This window comes from Periplaneta americana, chromosome 6 (assembly GCF_040183065.1).
Source record: "Periplaneta americana isolate PAMFEO1 chromosome 6, P.americana_PAMFEO1_priV1, whole genome shotgun sequence".
NCBI classification, from domain to species: Eukaryota; Metazoa; Arthropoda; class Insecta; order Blattodea; family Blattidae; genus Periplaneta; species Periplaneta americana.
The window spans coordinates 96,811,317-96,834,034 of NC_091122.1; the positions used below are offsets into that span (position 1 = coordinate 96,811,317).

Sequence of the window (22,718 nt, forward strand, 5' to 3'; positions counted from 1 at the left end):
ATTTCCATTTGTGTTTAACATACATAATGAAACTCAATTATTCTAAATAGCTTATTTATCTCTTTATTAATGTTATGAATTTATGAATAAAAGTTTTTCATACCTAACTTAAATCAAATGCTGTGCTGAAATGTAATTTTATCACTTATAAAGACCACATTTCAGTAATAACAAAGCAATGCTTAACAATGGAAGTTTTAGTCACTCTACGTCGTTCAGTCCCTTCATCTGCATGACCCTGAAAAGATTGATTAATTGCAAGTTTTAGAAGAGCTTCAAGATTATCTTCTGTCAAACATGTCCTATCAGAATTCAAAATAACTGAGCGTAAAAAAACTTCTCAACTGAAGCAGACGATGGAGGAACCATAATTGCCTTCATTGCTTATTTATCTGTATTTAAACATTAAGAGTACTATTCATAGACATTTCGCAGCACGCGCTACGAGCGTACTAAGCTAGCACCGGCTATCCACTGGTTACTAGTACAGAATTCAAATCATATCCTACCGCTAACACTGGTTTATGAATACGAAAAACGCTGATTATCCACCGGAAGCCCACGCTAAAAATGTCTATGAATACGGCCCTAAACATATAAACATATACTGCAGTTTATAAGTAAAAGACTACCACCATAACAGGCATACGTATGTACGGTATGACAAATCAAGGTATATCGGCTTGGGACGTGCAATGGTCAAAATGCAAAATTTTCACTTTTTGACGTCTTGACTTTTGTCAAGTCAATTAATTTGTTAGATCGTCATATTCCAATGATCCCAAACATTCTGCCCGAATGTTACTAATTTAGTCCTGAATGCAAATAGTTCTCAATGCCGTAAACTAGAAAAGCTATGTTCACATAAGCAATTCTTCTTTATTTCAAGGAGAGAAAATTGCCGCTCCTAAAATTTGTTCTAGACTGTACAGTAGCCTGCTAGTCTATTGGCTTCTGGATATAGGCTAATATCTATCGAGCTCCCCTTCTCTTATGCAATTAAAATACCGGCAGTACTTCATGTAAAAAATATTCAAATTGAACACTTTAAATAAAAAAAACAATTTTATACATTCTCTCCCTCCATAATCACTGTTTCTAAGCTTAGAATGAAGTATTCCAAATGCTGAAAACAATGCACTCAACACTAACAAAGGAAGCTTTAGCTCTGATTAACTGTTAAATTGCAGGGAACGCGTTTCCATTCAATTTAAACATTTTATTTCTTTACTCTTTGAGACGCCACTGTGGTCTAGTGGCTAGAGCGCTAGACTTATAATCTTGTGGACCCGAGTTCGACCCCCGATTTATAACTTGTGTTGGCCAAGCCCGTGGTCCAGACAACAAAGGGGTTTTCTCCGGGAGCTCCAGTTCCTCTGTGGCTTCCCAACAAATCTACAGATTGCGGCAAAATGAAATGTTATTTAGTTGCGTTGGTACAGTACGGTATGTGTACCATCACGTGCCACACATCGTTCGTTGCTGAATATTATTGAACATGTTAATGGACAAAGGCTGCTGTAAGGAAACAGAAAATGACGTTATCTGCTCGCGTAATTTGTAGGTAGGTCATCTGTCTTGAAAACTGATTCTTTCATCATGCCCCATATGTAGGCACCTGGGGCCGTGAGATCGGGGAGCAGGAAGAGTACGAGAACGGAGTTCCACAAGAAATTGGGCGATCTCCAAAGTGTCATTGCATAAGAGCAGTTACATGCTGCATTACCTGTGACAACAGACAGACGTCACTTTACACAACGTTTCTGCTTCACAATGTTGAATGCTGTTACTTGTCACTTCAGCTAGATTATCAGCAGTATATGGATTACAGTTGTGTGAACTCTGTCTACTAAATAAACATCGTAAATTTTTTTATCGTTACTGGTATCCACACACTTGGCTTGCTGTGAACTTCAAATTCTACACGTACAGTTTCATTTTCAACTATATTACACAATTTTTATTTTTATCCTTCAAAAATGGAATTTAAAAGAGTACAGTAGGCCTACCACTTATTATCGGGAGATCCTATATAAATTTGAGACACTAGGGTTGCCCCAGGATTCTGAACACAAAATTAGTGTCATACAGAATCTTCCAAAAGGTTAACATCAACCAAGCAGAGTTTGAGTAGAATAAAAAATGTATACAAACTTTTCTTGCATTAGTTCTGGTTCAGTAAATAAAATGTTTCATACGTAAGGTAGGCCTAATGATATTTGCGTACAGCTGACAAGTATACAATACATGTATCGGTACAGATCAAGATGCGAGACCTGGCATGTGAGAGAGGAAAGAATGAGTGAACAGAAAGAGAGTTTGTTTCATAATGGTTACGAATCATCTATCGAGACTAAACTTCAACTGGTCCACCGCTATGGAGTAACGGTTAGCACGTCTGACCGTGTAACGAGTGGGCCCGGGTTCAAATCCTGGTTGGGGTTTTTTCCGAGGTTTTTCCTCAACCAATTCAATCATAATTCTGGGTAACTTTCGGCGTTGGCCCTCGGACTCATTTCGCCATCATTAATTCACATATCATCATTATCCATGCGATAGCCCGAGTTAAGTTCAGGTACGGCTTGCTATACTTGTACAAGAGCGCTGCCGTTCGGCTACCCATTCATTCATACAATAGGAGTGCTAAGCACAATAAGCCTCCGGTTGGAGTGCAAGCCTTCGGGTCCCTCCTCCTTAAAAAAAAAAAAATTTCTTCCTTCGTACTCATTGGTGATACAGCCATAGCTCATGGTAAGGTCCACGGCAGGTATGTAGGATTGCCTCCTCTACTGCACATTGTTTGAAACAGCTTTAAAATGTTTTGCAGTTAGTGGAGCAGATATTCCAAAATGTTGTCCTCTTCCGTATAATACACTATAGCAGCGGTTCTCAAACTTATTAGCACTGCGGATTCTTTTTCCTTGGATCAGTATTTTCATTACCCACAACCAAAATCCAAACACTGCAGATAAGTGGGGCCCTATTTTGGGATTAACAGCTAATAGTAGTTCATTACTAAAGACATTGAGATACTGTTATGTTAGTTCGGTTTCTAAGCTGTGCTCTGAATGTACTATCATCAGTCCTATATATAGACTACGTACTATATTATATTCCTTCTTTACTATTTAATTCCTTTCTCCCTCCGTGTGTGTATGCGTAGGAATGAAAATGTCACTTGAACCTGGTACAAGTGGTTTCTCATTTCATAAATGTGAAATGATACGTGCTCAAAGCAGAGAAATAACTTATATAGGCCTATTCTTTTCTTTTATTTTAGTTGCTTATTTAACGACGCTGTATCAACTACTAGGTTATTTAGCGTCGATGAGATTGCTGACAGCGAGATGATATTTGGCGAGATGAGGCCGAGGATTCGCCATAGATTACCTTGCATTCACATTACGGTTGGGGAAAACCTCGTAAAAACCCAACCAGGTAATCAGCCCAAACGGGGATCGAACCCGCGCCCGAACGCAACTTCAGACCGGCAGGCAAGCGCCTTAACCGACTGAGTCACGCCGGTGGCTAAATATTATAGGCCTAATGTATACATTTTTTTACTGTCCTCTGCAGAATGTAGAGAAAGAGAACTGACTTTTGAGGCGTACGGTATAGATGTAGTTTGTGTACAGTACATACACTCAAGAACTAGTAGTGAGGCTGCTTCTGCTGCAGAACAAGGGAGGGTACGGAAAGAAAGATAAGTATACCTACTCAAAGTTCAACATCGAAATCCTGGATTGGACTATTTTCATAAAGACGTTTTATGCAGAACAATTCTCAGGTATTATGACGAAGGAGAATATCCAACAGAAAAAAAAATTACCAGGGTTCAGTGTGTTCTATTCGTAACGTAATTAAGAGCATTGGTTTCAAGTATAGGAAAGGAAATAATGGTTGGAAATTCTTAATGGAAAGGGAAAATATTGTCTGCAGCTCGCATTAAGAAATCACATCATTTCAAAGCTTCAGAACACTGTCGCCTTCTATCATCTAGTAGATGGAACCTGGGTTAACCAAACTCATTCTAAAAATTATATTTCGCAAGACTCTAAAAGCAATGGTGGTAAGAAAGTTCCACAGGATAAGGAAGCAGGCTGATCGTATGCCATACGGAGTGGAAATTACCATTTCTTTTCTTAAGTTTATTTGTACGCGCTTTAACATCTGTGGTCATATCGCGTGTTTAGGATCTTAGGTTATCAGTAGACCGTTTTTACTATTGTTGAGCTCCTGTTTCTATTGCTGTGTTATAGATAGCTTGTGTTCATGTAACTAATTTTAGTTCTTGATAATATGCATGATACTGGTGATTGAGGCGTGGTGAAACATTGTAGGTCTATGTAAATTTCCAATCCGACGTTTGTCTTTGTGACCGAGGGAAACCATGAAAAACGCCAATCAGATTGGTCTACCACGAGGTTTGAAACCGGGACATCCGGAATTTGAGTCTCAAACGTTACCGTCTGAGTCAACTCGCTCTGTTGTACCAAATTGTAATAGTAGGCTATATTGTAATACCAGTGCGAAAAGTGTCTATTACAAAACGAGTATTATGAAAGTTGGAGCACGAGAGAAGCTAGTGTTCCAATCATACGAATTTTGTAATTTTCATTTCCGCAAATGTGTTATAACGGTACGCTATTTTTCTACTAAAGTGAGAGACTTAAACAGATCAGGGGAAAGTTTATTCATATGAAAATGGTAAGTCTTTATATTTCATCTCAAAACGCGGATATTGTAAGATAAGTTTCTATGACGCGGTGATCTCGTGACAACAATAGTGTAGGCCTACTGTTGTTTTAAACCAGGGCTGGGCACCGGGAGCGAATCCAATCTCTAAACGGGGACGCTTAATATTCATCCATCACGACATCAACGTTGCGCGATGTTCGGCGGGGAAGATAGGGATTGAAGAGAAGTCATATGGCTCCTCGTAAGAGAGTAGAATCCGCTCTTGGTGCCCAGCCCTGTTTTAAACAGTTCTCGTTTTTTAAGTAGGAAATTTGCGATTAATATTAATACCTATTAACCAAAAATAAATATTTGTAAATCACTGTAGAAATGTTTATTTCAATAATAATAATAATAATAATAATAATAATAATAATAATAATAATAATAATAATAATAATAATAATGTAATATTATTAGGTCTATTACATTGTTATTGATATTATTAAAGTATTAATTATAAAAATATTCTTATGTACAAAGTGGGCCATAAGTCAGTTACCTCCCCCCCCCCCCAACTTGTTTATTTCACAACTAACGACTAATAGACATACACATACCCATGGGTGGGCAACTCATGTTCTCAAACTGTCAACACAACCTCAGTGCAGGTAGAACAGACTCTGTACTAGCTGTAGTGTCTGTATGCGGTTCTTGCAACACGCAAGTTCGCTCGTGTTTGCAGTAAGTGGCGGCTCGTTTTAAGTGAAAAACAATATAATCCGATCAGATCATTTCCCTTTAGTGATGAGTGAAAAGAGAAAGATTTTTTTATTAAGAAGGGAGGTAAAGCTTGCATTATGTTCTATTACACTTTCTTACGCACCACATTTTATGTTACAAATAAAGACAGTGAAGATTTAGTAAAGAAATACTGTCTGGATCTGCTTTAGAACAGCTGAAGGTAAAAATGGGGTATCAACAAGGTGAGACTGATATCAAATATCGTTAGCACGTTGTGTGTGCGAGTTACAGAATTGCACGACACATGATCGACTAGCTAAGAGCATTTACTGATAAATCTGAAATGTGGCAGTATCATGTAGAACATAGACAACTTCACTTTCCTTGACTATCTTGAAGATTGATAAGAAATCTGCTTATCAAATATAAGACCCTGCTTCAAGATCTACAGCAGAATTCACTGGTAAGTTTGGAGAAACAGTGACAATTGACAAGGACTCGAGATTTTTCTGAAATCCTTTTGGCTTACAGCCGATTGAAGATCCTGAAACTTTGTAGTTTGAATTGATAAATGTACAGAACAACACGCCACTCAGATTCCAGCGAAATCAGGAACCAAACTGTTCGTAATATTGCCTAAGTCAAAATTTCCAAATATACTCTTTGCTTCCACATATATATGTGATTGAGGCAGAGTTTATTACAAGAAATAAGTGTAAAAGCTCTCAATGTACAGAAAGAGCTCAGAAGTAAGTTTATTTCATTTGCCGTTACTTGTAAAACAAATTACTTCCTTGAATTTGTGGTTGTTCGCGAATACAGACTATTATCTTTCTAAGAACAGAGGAATACTGTTTCATGTAGCCTATAAAGATTGGAAAATTCTCACGTGCTATGTTTCAAATAAAACATAAATAAGAAATATTAACAAATAGTGTAATAATAAGTAAGTGTTACAGCTATGTTTGTTGTATCTTGAAAAGGTTGTATTCAGTTTGTGTTTCCAGTACTAAACTAATGTACAAAGTTAGGAAATAATATAATTTTGTTATGTGTGCTTAGGTACAGTCTGTCTAAAATTACTACAATTATTGTACCATGCGTCATTCTGAAATTCTGCAGCGAAACTACAAACAACTTATAACTGTTGCGACTGGCTCCGTCTGTCTTTCTTTCAAGGTTTTTTAGCACTTCGTGAGCACGAGTTGCCCATCCATGCACATAACTTATTTATCCAGAATATCTGTGTGTGCACCGTAGTTATCGTGACATTTAAGTGAATACGACGCCATGTTCGACGACAGGTTTTGTGAAGAAAATCTTCTGTTATATTCCTGAATGCTTCTGCCACAGCAAAATTGCACTTGACTAACTGCAAAATATTGAAATATTTAAAATATTACAGGGCTAACGTGACTTATGGCCATACCTGTAGGTGCATTTACTAGGAAGCGTGTAGCAAACCTTACTTTCAGGCCAGTTTTCTTGTTGGAAATGCTGTCTTTCTGCACGTTCGTAGAAAAAGTGATTTCTTGTTATCTTCGTCAAAATCCCAATACAGATTATCATTCAGAAATGAATTCACGAACATTTAAAGACTTGGTTACAAATAATTTACTGTGTTCTTTAGAAGTGGGTTCCGTAATAATGGACACTGCCAGTTACCATTCCATCATCGTAAATAAAATTCCAAATACTAACAATAAGAAACAGGAAATAAGAGAATGGTTAGGAAAAAAATATAGATTACAATCCAACAGACACCATTCCTGAGTTACTTCAAATGGTGCACCATTTAAAAATGAACAGAAACAATACGAATTAGACAGCATAGCTAATGAAATGGGCCGTGAAGTTATTATAAAGTTAAGGGAGAAATCGCCGACAGAACAGATTAACAGATAAGATAATGAAGAGAGACCCTGAACCGCTTATCGTTCATTACTTTAAAATAACCTACATCAGTAATTAATACCAAGAAAGTAAGAATTCAGTTGTCATTTTGAGTCAGCTGTAATGGAAATAAGAGAGAACACTAACAGATATGAAATAAATGTCGATGCTGAAGAAGAATGTTCGTTTCCTCCGAGAAAAACGCTGAAACTCAGTAGGCAAGTAAACCTGTCAGCAGATGCCAAAGAAGTATGTGATATCATCATCATCAAATAATTCAATAGACGTTTCCTGCAGTCATATATGTTTGGCAACTTTAATATAGCCTATTTGCTCCAAAGAAATTGGCTTCAAACAGAGATAAATTCTCCAACGACCTGGCTAATATTTTCGTGAAAAAATAGTCCATTGATTTCTAAAGAAAAATTTATTAATGAATTATCAGTGATCTATCGAAATGATACATTTAATGGCATTTCCTCCGTGTGTGATTTGTTCAATTTTTTTATGGATTACTCTTTTGAAGATTCATTCTCTGAAGTGGGCAAAGCCCTTCAGATCGCACTAACAACATCTTTTCAACAGCCGAGTCAGGACGGAGTTTCAGCACATTAAACAGGATAAAAACATTTCTCAGAAACACCATGGATCAAGATAGGTTGAATTCGTTGACTTATTATTTTATTCATAAAGAGCATCTGAATCAAATTCCGAACTTCAAGAACAGCGTCATCGAAAAGTTTGCCAGCCAGTACGACAGACGAGCACATCTTCTTTATAAATAATTCTGCAAATTGATGAGTTTAATGTTGAATTTGCATTATTATGTAATTGGTAGTTTTAGTTGTATTGTGCTGAACTAATTTTTAAGCAGAAACAATTAACTAAAACGAAATAAAAAATATTGGTGCATTATTTAACGTAGACTATACCGCAAAATTTGTGAAATATCTGGCCCCACCAACAAAAATTATCACGAGCCGCCACTGTTCGTAACACTTCGTGAAACTCCGTCGGTAGCGAATGCGACATTGCATGGCGTGCATCATGGCAGTAGAGCGCTAAAGTGATTCAAGCTGTGGGGCCCTTTGATACGTGGCCCAAGCTCAAAATATTCAGTGTCATACAATCTTTGACGTTTTACAGACACACATCGCGTCAAGTGCCGAAATTTACTGAAAAAATTATGAATCCAGTACACTGTCCTGAATAAAATTTACGTATTTTAAATGCGAAAAGAAAATTTCTGGGAGACGAAATATTGGTGGGGTACGGCTCCGGTGGCCCCTAAGGATCGGTCGCCCCTGATTGTTACCACCATTTGCAATAGGGCCTACACAGCTTAAGGGCTCCCGTTTGTGAAATTACTACGCTAGCTGCGCTCGCACGAGGGACGGTGACAATTGCTGCTGAATGGAAATGAATGTGTCGCTGTTAAACGAATCGCTGGTAAGAAAGAATTTATTGAAATGCTATTGAGAGAACTAACGATTCCACCTCGATTCAATTCAGATAATATAATAAAGCGTCCACCGCTGTGGAGTAACGGTTAGCAAGCCTGATCGTGAAATGAGCCCAGGTTCAGATCCTGATTGGGAGAAGTTATCTGGCTGAGGTTATTTCCGAGGTTTTCCCTCAATCCATTAGGGCCTAAGAGCAAATGCTGGGTAACTTTCGTCGCTGGACCCTAGACTCATTTCGCTGGAATTATCACCTTCATCTCATTCAGAAGCCAGATAACCATAGCAGTTGATAAAGTGTCGTAGAATAACCAATTAAAAAACATAATGAATGTGGTGGTTGCGAAAACCTGCAACCAGGCCAGAAACAGCCACTGGCCTATACGCTACAGTCTAGCCTAGTTCCGTCCAGTTTTAGTTCAGATGAATTCAGTTTAGTTCACTGTCATACAGTGTAATTCATTTTCGTTTACCTTGGTTCAGTTTGTATTATTTTACATTAATTCAGCTTGAAGAGTTTATATTGCTTTAAATAACTTTAATTCAGTTGTTTAATCCAATAAGTTTTTTTTTTTTATTATCTCCATTTAGTTTACGTTAGTTTGATTTGGTTCCACTTAGTTTAGTCCACTTTCGATTTATTCTTGTTTAGTTTTTAACGAGTTTATATATTTTAAATTATTCTTGTTTGCTTCACTTCAACTTTTTAGATTAATTCAGTTGGGTTTTATTTAGTTTAATTATAGTTTAATTTAATTAGTTTTAGAATAGCTTATTTTTGTTTATTTCATTTCTGTTAAAGAATATTATAATAATATTAGTCAAATAATATTACAAGGCACGACAGCCCATGAAGGACCATGACCGACCAGCCGGCTGCTGGCCTCACGTCCACATGCCGAAGCAGAGGTGGACGATCATCCAACCAGAATAGACATATTGTGTGGTTAGCACGATGATCCCCCCAAGGCATAATAGCTGGTTTTCGTAACCGGATTTCGCTACCTATTGTAGCTCCCCAAGTCGCATCACGATACTGAGTGAGCACTGGTTCCATACACTGGCCGAAATTTCATGAGAAAATCTCTTTCCCCATAAGGACTCGAACCAGCGTGCATTCCGTAACGCGATCCTAGGCAGGACACCTTAGACCACGACGCTACGGCGCGGGATATTAGTTTACTTATTTAATTCAGATCAAATCAGAACGAGTTAGAATTATTGAAATTGTACCCTAGTGAAAAATTCGTGGAACCGATACAACAGGAAAACCAAAGATTCACTGTGAGTTACGCCCTCCCACGAAAAGCGTGTACTTCACGGAATAGTCCTTATCGGGCGCTGGATGAAATATATCTTATCTGACAAGATGGTCGGATCACACCCCACAAGGATTAGGAGAGCGATGAGCCAATTTCAAATTAGCAAGGGACATCGCTAATGTGAGACGCACGCTTGCTTGGTTGGGCCTTAGCGGACATGGGACTCAGCTGATCGGTGAGTGCGAAGTCTATATGTATTATAGCTGGTACCACACAACCGGCGTCATTCCTACTAGCGCGCGTAATAGAGCAGAGACTGACTTAACCATACATAACACTGAAATACTTATAGTAATTCCGTTTAGCGACTCTTTTAAACTAAATATGTTATTCTACCGTACTCTCGAGTGTATTGAAGGTTGGACGGCATATAAACAAATGCTACCTACCATAACCCCTCCCCAATGTACGAGTGGCAGCTGCAATGCAAGCAAGGCGTTCACTTTGTTGAGTTCAACCCACTGCAGACTTTATTACGTTATATTATAGGTATATTATATTTTTAATTTAAGATTCACTTACAAGGAGAGGACACGCTCTGTATATCACCGAATTAAATAAGATTGTGTAAGATGAAAGCACAAGAAGTACTGTTTAAAGTCATACCTGGTATGGGTGGCCAATGACCCCTCGTTTTGGAAATATTGGCTACTGTTTGTGACATACTTTAGTTAGGTGCTCAATAGGGAAGCGTTAGACTGTGTAACGGCGTAGCCCATATGGTTGGATGCTGCGTTGTTATCCAGGCAACCTCAGTTCGAATCTTAACTGGTCCTATATTTTCTTCTTTTAATAATGATTAATATTGTGATCACAGTTATCTATTTACATACCTATATCATATTTCTCAATGTATTGAATGCTTCATCATGTTTTAAACAAATTACTAATTAACTAACATTGTATTGTAAAGGATAAACAATGAAATACTGCTCACGTAGGAAGGTAAGATGTGTCACTGGTGTTTGTTCTATTTCTGTAGCAGCTATTCCATTTCATTTTGTACCCGATTCATTATGATGTCATAAAAACACACAAAACATACATATTTCCTACACCATGCACAGCAAATGAAAGAAGGTTGTCCACAGTCACACACATTTTTCAGCACTTCTGCTGCGAAACAGATATCTTTCACATTCACAAACACTTCTCGTTCGTTTATCAATTTTGATGCATACCACGCATATTTCAACATGGCTTTGAATATAGGAACTGACAACTGAAAGTGAATTAAAATAATAATAATAATAATAATAATAATAATAATAATAATAATAATGATGATGATGATGATGATGATGATGATGATGATGATGATAATAATAATAATAATAATAATAATAATAATAATAATAATAATAATATCAAGCTTTAAAAAATGAGACTGCATTAGGACTCGAACTCGGGTTGCCTGGATGACAACTCAGCATTCAACCACATGAGCTACGCCGTTACACAGTCTAATGCTTCCCTATTAGGCACCTAACGGAAGTATGTCATAAACAATGGCCAATATTTCCAAAACGAGGGGTCATTGGCCACCCGTACCAGGTATGACTTTAAACAGTGTGTCTTGTACTTTCATGTCACAAAATCTGATTTAATTCGGTGATATACAGAGCGTGTTCTCTCCTTGTTAGTATTAAATTAAAATATAATATTTTATTTTATTTTGGAATCGAGGTGAAATATAATATGTTATATTTTTATGCAAATGTATTTTTGTTACTCCATATAAATTCTTTGTCCGCAAACATTTAGCCAGTAGGTGTTGAATTCCACCAAAGCTCGTTGCCAAACATCTTACTCGGAGAAGAAATAGAATTTATTGTTTACGTCTTTGTTTACATCTTCCATCAATAAACTGGACTGTATATCGCAATTGCATAACGAAGACATGGTGGAATAAGAATGGTGGAGAATATAAAAACGTGAAGAACTCCACAACCAGCATCAGTGGATTTGTCAGGACTCAAATTTTTCTCGAAGTACAGTCCTCGAGGTAGGCCTAATTGTTGATTACCATGACAGAAAGAAATATTGACAGGTTAATGCAGCAGTCGGCAAATGTAGTGCATTTAGAGCTTGTAGAACGCGACTTTTCAACCCGCACCCTCTACATCACTTGTATCTGCATAGTTTGTTGACAAGCTTCGATGTATTCACTCGCGTAGTACCAGAAAGAATGTCTCTTTCAAAGGAAGTAAGTAAATCGAAGAAGGCGAGGAAATATTATTTCCATAAAGAATGAGAAAAACAATTAGTGTGTGTGTGTGTGTGTGTTTTGTGTGTGTTTTTTTTATTAACTCAACCTGCATGCTCCATTACTATGGAGTAATATTACATGCAATGATATTAACTTGGTATACATGCTATGTTAACTAAATATTACAGTTACTTTCTTACAATATGGTGGATATACAAATTATTCTTTTCATTGTAACTTGTTAAAATCTATACTATTAGCAAATTTAATGAAGTTTGTGGTATATTCTGAGATCAGTTTATTTTTGTTGACTGACCAATTTTCTAACCGTAGAACTTTTGCTTTCAAAGTTTCTCTTTCCTGCTCTATTAATTTACAATCATATACTGTATAAGGGGATCCACTGATTGTTCTGCTGTATTACAAGTGCACATAGGGTTGTCTACAATTTTATACTTGTGTAAATATGATTTTATATTACCGTGACCTGTTATCAAAGTTGTACAATTGGGAGAGGTATTAATTTTGAGTTTTAATCTCTGGACTACATTTTGGAGAAAAGATTTTGTAGTTGCACCTTTCGTCGTTTGGTCCTATTCTCTTTGCCAAGTCACTACACTATTTTCACTCATTTCACTTAACACTACACTTTTCGGGATCCTGTTGTAACACTCGTCGATCTCCCTGCTGGTTGCTGCCTCCTTCGCGAATCGGTCTGCAATCTCGTTTCCGTGATGCCCTGCGTGTGCCTTGATCCATCTCAATTCTATGTCCCATCCCTGCAGCTCCATCTCCTTCGCCTTTCTCCTTATTTCTTCAATCAAGTTAGTGTGAATTTTTCGGTTCTTCAGCGACTGTAGAGTCATCCGGCTATCGGTGTGTATTGTAACTGTTCTTTGTCCATTTGAGTGCTGTAAGTGCTTTAATGCTTTCAATATCGCTAGCTGTTCTGCCTGATTGTTTGTGCATTTCCTGTTTAGCTTGTACTTTACCTGGGCTATAAGATTACTGCTGGTGAATATTGCTATACCTGATCCTGTGCCTTCTGTACTCTTACTACCGTCTGTATATACCTGTAGTTGATGCTGGTTGTCTTTTTCATCATTTACAACTTTGACGAAGTTCGCTGGGTGAGACCAGAACTTTACTTCCATTTCTCTATCGATCAAGTTACCTTTCTCTCTTATGTACTCGTAGTATTTTGAGAATTCCTCTAATATTAATTGGTGTTAGACCCGTTATCAAGCATAGTGCTTCATTTGAAACTGTTCGATAAGCCTTTGCTATTTTTATGTTTATAAGTCTTTGAACTCTTATTAACTTAATGATGTAACATTTGTTGTCTAAGATTCCCTTCCAAACCGGTGCTCCATACAGGATCAGGGGTAAGATTCCTTCTGTATATATGATTCTCAAAGCCCTGTGCTGCAGTCCCCATGTTAATTTCGCCGATTTAGAAAGCTGGAATATGAGTTTAGTATGCTACATTTATCTGAGATGTAGTTCACGTGTTCTCTGAAAATGAGCTTGCTGTCGAATATTAGTGTGTGTGTGTGTGTGTGTGTGTGTGTGAGCGCGCGCGAGCGCACAGAGAGGAAGGTGAGAACATTAGATGTTTGCTGTGCCAAAAAGTGTCACTAGCTTGCTAACATAAGAAATGTGCAGTGGCGTTATGAAAATAGATCTCGTGTGCATAGCTGTATATGTACATATATACACACACGCATCTATCTGTACTAATTTCTACATAAAATTCATCATCATGATAATTTAAGTTACTATATTTACAATCTTTATCCATTGGCGGGTGCGGATCGTGTTTAACAACTGCTAGAACTAAACAACAAATTTTATGGTAATTATACAGAGTAGTATTGTAGAGACCAAAACAAACATATTTTGTCATATAAACGTATAGCCGATACTGCATTGTTATTAAGATATGGCAACATTGCATTATTTCAAAGCTAGTCTACCAATTACCTGTGGCTAAAATCCACCGCCTGCTGGATCGCATCTTATCGATGTGATCTTAGGATGTGATCCAGCAGGCAGTGCTAAAATCAGAACTAACAGTCGGTGTTGTTTGTGGTACTTATGAGCGTATTCTGAATCTCAGCGGTGAGCAATCCGATGGCATCATGATGTTCCGAATTCCACCGATGACGTCATTGATGCTCCACCGGTGTCGCACCGGTGCCATCAACTTGCAGAAGTGGTGGCAGTGCCCATCAGCCGCCATCAATGAATCTGATTGGTTCTTGTATAGGGCGGGAATTAGCAGACGAATAACATCGTGCACTGTTGTGTCATGGCGGTGTGTTCTGCTTTAGTTCTGCTGTATTGTTTGTAATGAGCACAACGTAAAAACAATATGTTAATGGCTTATGAGCGAACATGTCAACGGACCAGTTACTACTACTGGTTCAAGAAATAAATTGTTTATGCTATCTTTTCTTTGAACGAGATGGGAGTACGAAAATTTCGCAAAATTTTGCTAGCGTAGCACAGATAACTTGTACAGTCGCCATGACAGCATCGATCCTTCCAGCAGTTTTGTTCCTTATTTCGCTGCAACGTGACGTCATTGATGCCACCGGACCAGTGAAATTTGGAATACGCTGTATACCTGGTGAACGGTCTACGGAACGCAGAATGTTTTCTTCAGCAGCAGCAGTCCTGCGACTTCACGGTCTACCGGCACTGTTCATCACAGGTGCAAAGCGACCGGTTTCCCTAAGGCGACATGTTTTTGGGGTTGGGTGCCGTCGGGCAGCAAAACATTCAGCGTACATGCTGGCAGCAGCAGAATTGTTTCTTACTTCACCGTAAATCAAGTTCATATCTGTCATTTCACTGTTTATATATGGTTCCCCCTTTTCTGTACTAGTGCCAACTGTTATGTTATGCAATTCAGTAAACACTAATCTCAGTTAAAATACTCAACATCATGAATCAACAAAACATCACCATAGTACAAGACATGGCCAACTATGAATACATCTCTTTTAAACACCGACTGTTAGTTCCGATTTTAGCCACGGGTAATTGGTGGACTAACTCGTTGGTAGATTAGCTATGAAATAACTCTATGTTGCCATATCTTGATAACAATGCAGTATCGACTATACATTTATGACAAAATATGTTTGTTTTGGTGTACAGCATCGTTTCCCAACCTGTGATTCGCGAACCCCCCCGGGAGTTCACAAAATATTTCAAGGGGTTCGCCAAAACTTTTCCGTAATGGCGGGTTTCTAGGTTAGGCCTATTATTGTTTTCTTCATTTCTGCGGCATGTCATAATAATAATAATAATAATAATAATAATAATAATAATAATAATAATAATAATAATAATAATAATTTACTACTACTACTATTATTATTAGTTTAAAATTAAATTAACCCTATAATGCCCCTTGTTATATACAATATGTGTAACATTATTTCCACAATAAATTAATATTTACCGCGAATGCCTGATTTACAGTTATGTAACAACGTTAGGAATGCATTTGATTTCGCTACAATGGAAATTTAGTCTGCCAGCTTCTTTGTGTTCTAACAATACTAACAACAGTACCGCGACCCGACTAAGGAATGGTTACATGGTCGTCAGGCCTTTGATTTTAGATGTTAATGTGGAATTTCAACAAACTTGTATTTAATTTTGTATTTTCAACAATAGCCTACTTCTTCTTTCCTTGTGGCAAAAGCAGTAAGTTTTCAGTTGTGTATCAGAATCGTTTCCGTTCATATTAAAATGGATAACTGGTTGAAAAGTGGAAGTTTGAAAGGGAAAGAGGGTATAACAAAATCGCAAGTTAGTGTTGTGTCAACAGGTCATTCAGCTTCTAGTGATGTGTGTCAATCCGACAAAAGTGAACCGTGTGTAAAAAGAAAGTACGATGATAATTTGGATTTTCATATATAGGTGACAAGGACTGCCCAAGACTACAGTGTGTTGTTTGTGGCGACATTCTTGCTAACAGTAGTCTGAAACCTTCTCTACTTAAACGCCATTTAGAAACTAAACACTCCACCCACGTAAACAAATTTGCTGACTTTTTTACACGAAAAGCTAACGAGTGGAAAAATGATTTAACTGCTTTTGTATCCGCTGCAAACAGTGACAATGAGAATGCTCTTGAAGCGTCTTATCGCCTTAGCTACAGAATTGCTAAAACTGCAAAACCTCATTCAATAGCTGAAGATTTAGTGCGGCCATGTATAAATGATGTAGTACAGTGCATGCTTGGAGAACCTTTCACAAAGAAGTCAATATGGTACCATTGTCCGACAATGCGATCAACCGCCGGATTAAAGACATGGTAAATTATGTCGAAAATGAAATTTTGGGAAGAGTTCGTGCCGTCCTTCTTTTGCGATTAAACTTGACGAATCGACTGATGTTGCCAATTTAGCCATTTTTGTTACTTTTCGCCCGTTACATTAATGGGGAGTCTGTAGAAGAGGAGCTACTATTCTGCAAACCCTTAAAAGAGAGAACTACGGGAGGAGATATATCTAAGTTAACCGACGAATACTTTCACGAAAATTCAATAGACTGGACTCGCTGTATAGGCATTTGTTCAGATGGTGCGAAATTTACGACAGGGTGTTATGCTGGGTTTGTTGCCAAAGTGAAATAGGTAGCGCCGAATGCTTCTTGGACACATTGTTGCATTCATAGACAGGCTCTTGTTTCTAAACGCATGCCCGATGGATTGAAATGTGTGCTGGACGATGCAGTGAAAATAATTAATTTTATTAAGGCTCGCCTTACAAATTCCCGTATCTTTGCAGTGCTTTGTGAGGAAATGGGAAGCATTTATAAGTGTTCATTGTTTCACACTGAAGTTAGGTGGCTATCTCGAGGTAGAACTATTTCCAGACTGTATGAGCTTAAAGACGAAGTTTACGTTTTTCTCACCAACCATGCCAAGCAAATTGCATGGAAGATGAAATCTGGCTTCAGACTTTAGCTTATTTGACAAACATTTTCCCAAAAAATTAACAGTTTAAACTTATCTCTCCAGGAGTCAAATATAAACGTTTATATTGTGCAAGACCGTATCGAATCATTCATTAAAAACTTAATTTTTGGGAAACGTGTTTCAATAGCAATCAAACCGAGTGCTTTGATACCCTTCACGACTTCCTGGTGGAAAATAATCTTTCTTTGGACGAAAATGTCAAGAACATGGTTAAAGAATATTTGAAGGGACTTGGAAAAACCTTCAGAGAATATTTTCCTGCTATGTCCAATAATAACAATAACTGGATTCGCAACCCCTTCGAAGAGTCAACAATTTTAGAATCCACATTAAGCGTAGATGAAAAAAGGGCAGCTTCTTGAAATTTCCACTGAATTTCAGTTACAGAAAAAGTTATAAATCTTTGTCATTAATTGGTTTTTGGTTGAGTTTAAAGGAGTTCCCAGTGTTAGCGAATAAAGCCATAACGGCTCATCCACATATTTGTGCAAAAAGTCGTTTTCTTCATATGCCTATTTAAAAAATAAATACAGAAACAGACTTTGTGCTGAAAGTGATTTGAGACTTTATTTAACTTCTGTGATTCCTGACTTCAAACTTGTGCCATGGAAAGCAGGCGCAATATTCTCAATGAATTCCAAGGAAGAGGTGAGTAATTACAATGAAAACTTGTATTTATTATTGCAACTAGGCCTACACGTTGTGTAACTTTTAAGTCGTAACTAAAGTAACTATAGGTTTTAACCGTTAAGGGTTAAGTTAATTCAAGATTATATTTTGCTTGGAATTAAATTTTATGCATGTCTACTGTAGCCTATGCATATTTAAAAGTCAGTGATTCACCCAACTCAGATCGTTGTGGAAGGGGTTCGCGAGTCGAAAAAGGTTGGGAACCGCTGGTGTATAAAATACTCGACAATAATTTATAATACATAATTAATGCTCAGCCTGTATAAAATACAACAAAAATAAAGAAAATACAACAACCGAGCCGGAATTCATGAGGAAAAACATTCTTGAGGCGGGCTGTGAAGTTGCGTAAAAAGAAGTAAATTGTTAATAACATTAAAGTCATCTAATTATTTTCTATTATACATTACAGGACAAAAAAGATACAGTTTTGTATGGTATAACTGGAAAGACACGTTACTTAAAGATGAATGAAAGCTTCTTAAATTTTTCCGAAATAAAAGATCAAAGTTCGTTAGGAATAGATAAGGAAATACAGAATGCAATAGAAGTGAATGGACTCTTACTAAGAAAATGCCATGATCAGAGATGATTGTGCAAAAATGTCAGGCGTATATAATGTCACGAATATAATTCAACAAAAACAATTAACTTTAAAATACGTTCGTTGTGCTGCACACAATTTAAACTTAGTACTCAACGATACATGTGGAATAAGAGAGAGAAATTATGCCCTTTTATGGCACAATAGTTTATCTTCTAATATGCTAAATAAGCTTAACCCCAATACGTCGATGTCCGAGTTGCCAGTCTATTGAAGCTCTACTTTATGCATACGTAGTTGTCCTCAAGACTCTGTCAACACTGATATCTGAAAAGAAAGACGAAAGAGAACAAGCTGTTGACTTGAAAAATAATTTACAAAAATTTGAATTCATTTTTCAGATAGTGTTGCAAACAAAGAATCTGGAATGTATAAATTTAGCGTCACAAATTCTTGGAATCAGAAAATGCGGATCTTGATAAAACGTCGTCTATTTTTCAAAATACTCCTGATAATTTATCTTGCTGCCGAAATAATTTTGAAGAAGCAATGTCAACAGCTACAGATTTGGCAGAGATGTGCGACATTTCACAACAGTTTGAAGATAAACGAATTCCAGGAGTGGAAAGATATTTTTAATAATTATGTCAGGATGAGCGACACATAGATAAAAAGTATATTTCATAAAAGTTGTTTCTAATGGTTGTTTGGATGTTATTGTGTCGCAAGCAAAAAACAGATTTGAGGATATGCATAACGTTAGCCGCTTCTTCAAAGTTTTCCTCCAAATTCTAAATTCTGCTTCCGATGAAGAGATTCATAACGCAGCAGTGATTTTCCAGAAAGACTATAATGAATATTTATTCAGTGAATTCCAAGTAATTGGATTAAAAAACGCACTGATAGGAGAAATTTCATCGTCAACCTCTGTAGCTGAAATAAAAAAAGCTATTAGATAGACAACCCAATCGTAGCATTCTAGATTTATGCGCAGCATTATATTTATTTATAATTCTTTCTATCGTTGTTTCTTTGTCCGAGAGACCAATTTCAAAATTACAACTTATAAAGGACTACCATCTACGTGGTGCTATAACTTAAGATAGACTCAGCGAACTCGGTGTCCTCAGTATTGAATGTGAAATGTCTAGATTTTTAATCGGTAATTTTACGACACTTTATCAACTGCTATGGTTATCTAGCGTCTGAGTGAGAAATATTTTTTATTTCACGACGCTCGCAACTGCAGAGGTTATATCAGCTTCGCAGGATTTGCCGGAATTTTGTCTCGCAGGAGTTCTTTTACATGCCAGTAAATCTACTGACATGAGCCTGTCGCATTTAAGCACACTTAAATCTGAGTGAGATGAAGTAATAATGCTAGTGAAGTGAGCCCTGGATCCAGCTCCGAAAGTTACTATTAGCGATTAAAGGGCTAATAGTAAATAATTTTGTGTTCTTAACATGCGCCTTGCATACTGCTACGAAGATGTCTGAGATCTACTCGATGATAGTTTTCTGACGATGTGACTCGGAAGAGAGGGTCAGTTCACCTGACCAATTAATTTTTGACGCAGAATTTCGTCTTTCCCTGCACCGAGTATGCCACCTCCCCCTGGACCCATTGTGAAACAAAAAGTGACAATTTCAAATGCTACTGTACGTAACAAGAATATGAGCAATTTGTACAGAGTTTTTATGACGTTTATAGATGATTTTGAAGCTGAGATGATAAAAATGTCAAACAGAGATGCTACGAAAATGATAGGCTTTTCCTGCAAAGAAAAATGTCGGGCTGTCAAAGAACACATGAATAAGACTATCAATAAAATATTGTTAATACAATATAAATATACAGGATGTAACTGTAAATTTGTTACAATTTTTGGAAGTGGTAGAGGTGATCAATGTAAACAATTTCCATGTAGAAAGTTATATCAGGAAAGTTTCCTTTTGATAATTACAAGCTTTGCGTAGTCAGGTTTTTCTCTTTATCGTATCGGTAAACGACAGATTTTTTAGAAAAAAAAAATACCATGGCTTCTATTCCGCCAACATTCACGGAATTAGGTGAGATTCTTATTGGTTTACAGTTCACATTGTCGTTATCAATAGTAAATGTAACAGTTGACCTCTAAGTTCGTGCCAGAAACCGTCAGCCCTATTAATAATGACTACACAGAACGAAAGAAGTCCAGAGGAAATATATTCATGTGCTTCTAAAGAGTGTCTCAAAAGTCACCATAGGCCCGCATAGGAAGATTATTCTTTCTTACAAATTGTAGCTACTGCAGAAGCAGAGTGGAGATGATTAGCCTGCAACCGACGCGAAGTGTCGAATTCTGTGAATGTGTGCAAGATAGGCTAAATGTGACCAGGCGAACTTTGGTGTTGACATTCTTTTCTCCGACGAGGCCAACTTTTACGCTAACAGAGAGGTTAACTCCAGAACATACGTTAGGCCTACTGGAGGCAAAAATCTCCACTGGATGGAGAATTCCAAAATGCAAGGTGTCGAGAAAGTGAAGGTGCAGTGTGGCCTGTGGGAAAGCAGGTTGATTGGGCCCATCTTCAATGAGGGAACCTTGAATGGGGAACGGTTCCTTCAAATGTTGCAGGAGAAGGCGATGCCACTGGTGTTGAAAGGGAAAGAAGATTTACCAGCGTACAGTTAGCAGGAAGGGGAAGCTCCCCATTACGCCCATACTATGCGTCAATGGCTGGAAGGACAGTTTCTCAATCACTGGATCGGCCGACGAGGACCCTTCAAATGACCACGCTACTCCCCAGATCTCACACCACTTGGTTTTTACCTCTGGAATCAGCTTAAATCGCACGTTTACCAGAAGAAAACCTGCAGGCCTACATCGTCGACGCCTGCCATCATGAGACGCCGGACATGTTGCAGCATGTGTGTCCTGGCTGGAAAGCATTTACCATTGCATGATACTCGAAGGCTCATTATGCGATATTTATAGTTTAAACTGACATTCTATATGCATGTGTAAGTTACTATGGAAAACAACGAAAATAGGTCAAAGGAATTGTGACAATTTTGGAAAACAAAGTTGCTATATGATGAAGGATGGGTGGAGCACAGAAACAATAAAAAGTTGTTACAAGTTATATTTATTCCTAGTAAACTTACCGGTACTTACAGATTTTTCTTTACAACTTTTTTCTTGCAACATTATTCCATTATTGCCATATCGTTACCTCATCGATTCAATAAATTCTCCGAATTTAAACGATTGTTAAATAAAACATGTTGCTACTATTAAATTAGTGAAATGAGCTTCTTCTCCTTTTGCTTCACAGGATGAACAACAGATAATGGCAGCCCTTCTCTTTGCTGCATATTTAGGCCTAGGCCTACTTGCGGCGTCTGTGAGCGACAGTGGGGTGGACAAACGGAATCCATTGAAGCTGTTGATCAGTAAAGAGAAGTAATACATGAGTTGTTATTGTTTATTTTGTGTTATGTACTGTGTTAAAATCTGTATTATTAGAGTTGGTTAATTTTAGCAATTTGAAATCCAGCACTTTAATATTGTTAGTCCTTATATATCATTTTGTAACATACGTATAAAATATTTCAGATTTAGAATTTTTAGAATTGTAAACAGAAAAGTGTTTTAGGTCGGTGAAGAGAGCAGGGTAATCTTTCAGCCTAACCTCTTCAGTCCTGTTGTAGAATATGCTATACATAATTTTCTTTTAATTTTTTGCAGTGTCTTGGATACTTTTGAAATTTTGAAAAATTAAATTTGATAAAACTGAAGAGTATCACTTTTGCAACATTTACATACTAGAATTATAAATTATAATTTAAAATTTCCCCAAAATTTGATTTTCTGTGATGACTTGATTTGGGATTTTTGGAACTCCAGAATGATTATGTGACCGATTTTTGTGTTTAAATTTTTTTTTAAATATAAATTCGGGACTGAAGAAGTTAATGGTTTTTATTAAAAATTTAATATAGCCTACGTATAGTGTGATTCACGAAGTTATAGGTCCTAATGATACATACGGACATAGATGGAGAGAGAACCGTTTCCTTGCGAGGAAGACAAAGCAAAACAATAGAATCCCCATATAACAGGGTTATGGGGGACATTATTTACCTCCTCCCCCGTTATAGCTTAACCGTGGTACAGTATATCGGAATATGATCATT

The 22,718-nt window shown here is 37.3% G+C and overlaps 1 protein-coding gene across 2 annotated transcripts in view; it reads left to right on the plus strand.

Moving 5' to 3' along the window:
- LOC138701520 (adhesion G-protein coupled receptor G2-like) overlaps positions 1 to 22,718 on the plus strand; it is a 101,893-nt gene that overhangs the window by 45,947 nt on the left and 33,228 nt on the right. For both annotated transcript variants that reach the window (XM_069828495.1, XM_069828496.1), the window contains exon 6: positions 21,857 to 21,984. In XM_069828495.1, coding sequence (XP_069684596.1) covers positions 21,857 to 21,984 — 128 coding nt within the window. The remainder of the gene's footprint in view (positions 1 to 21,856; positions 21,985 to 22,718) is intronic.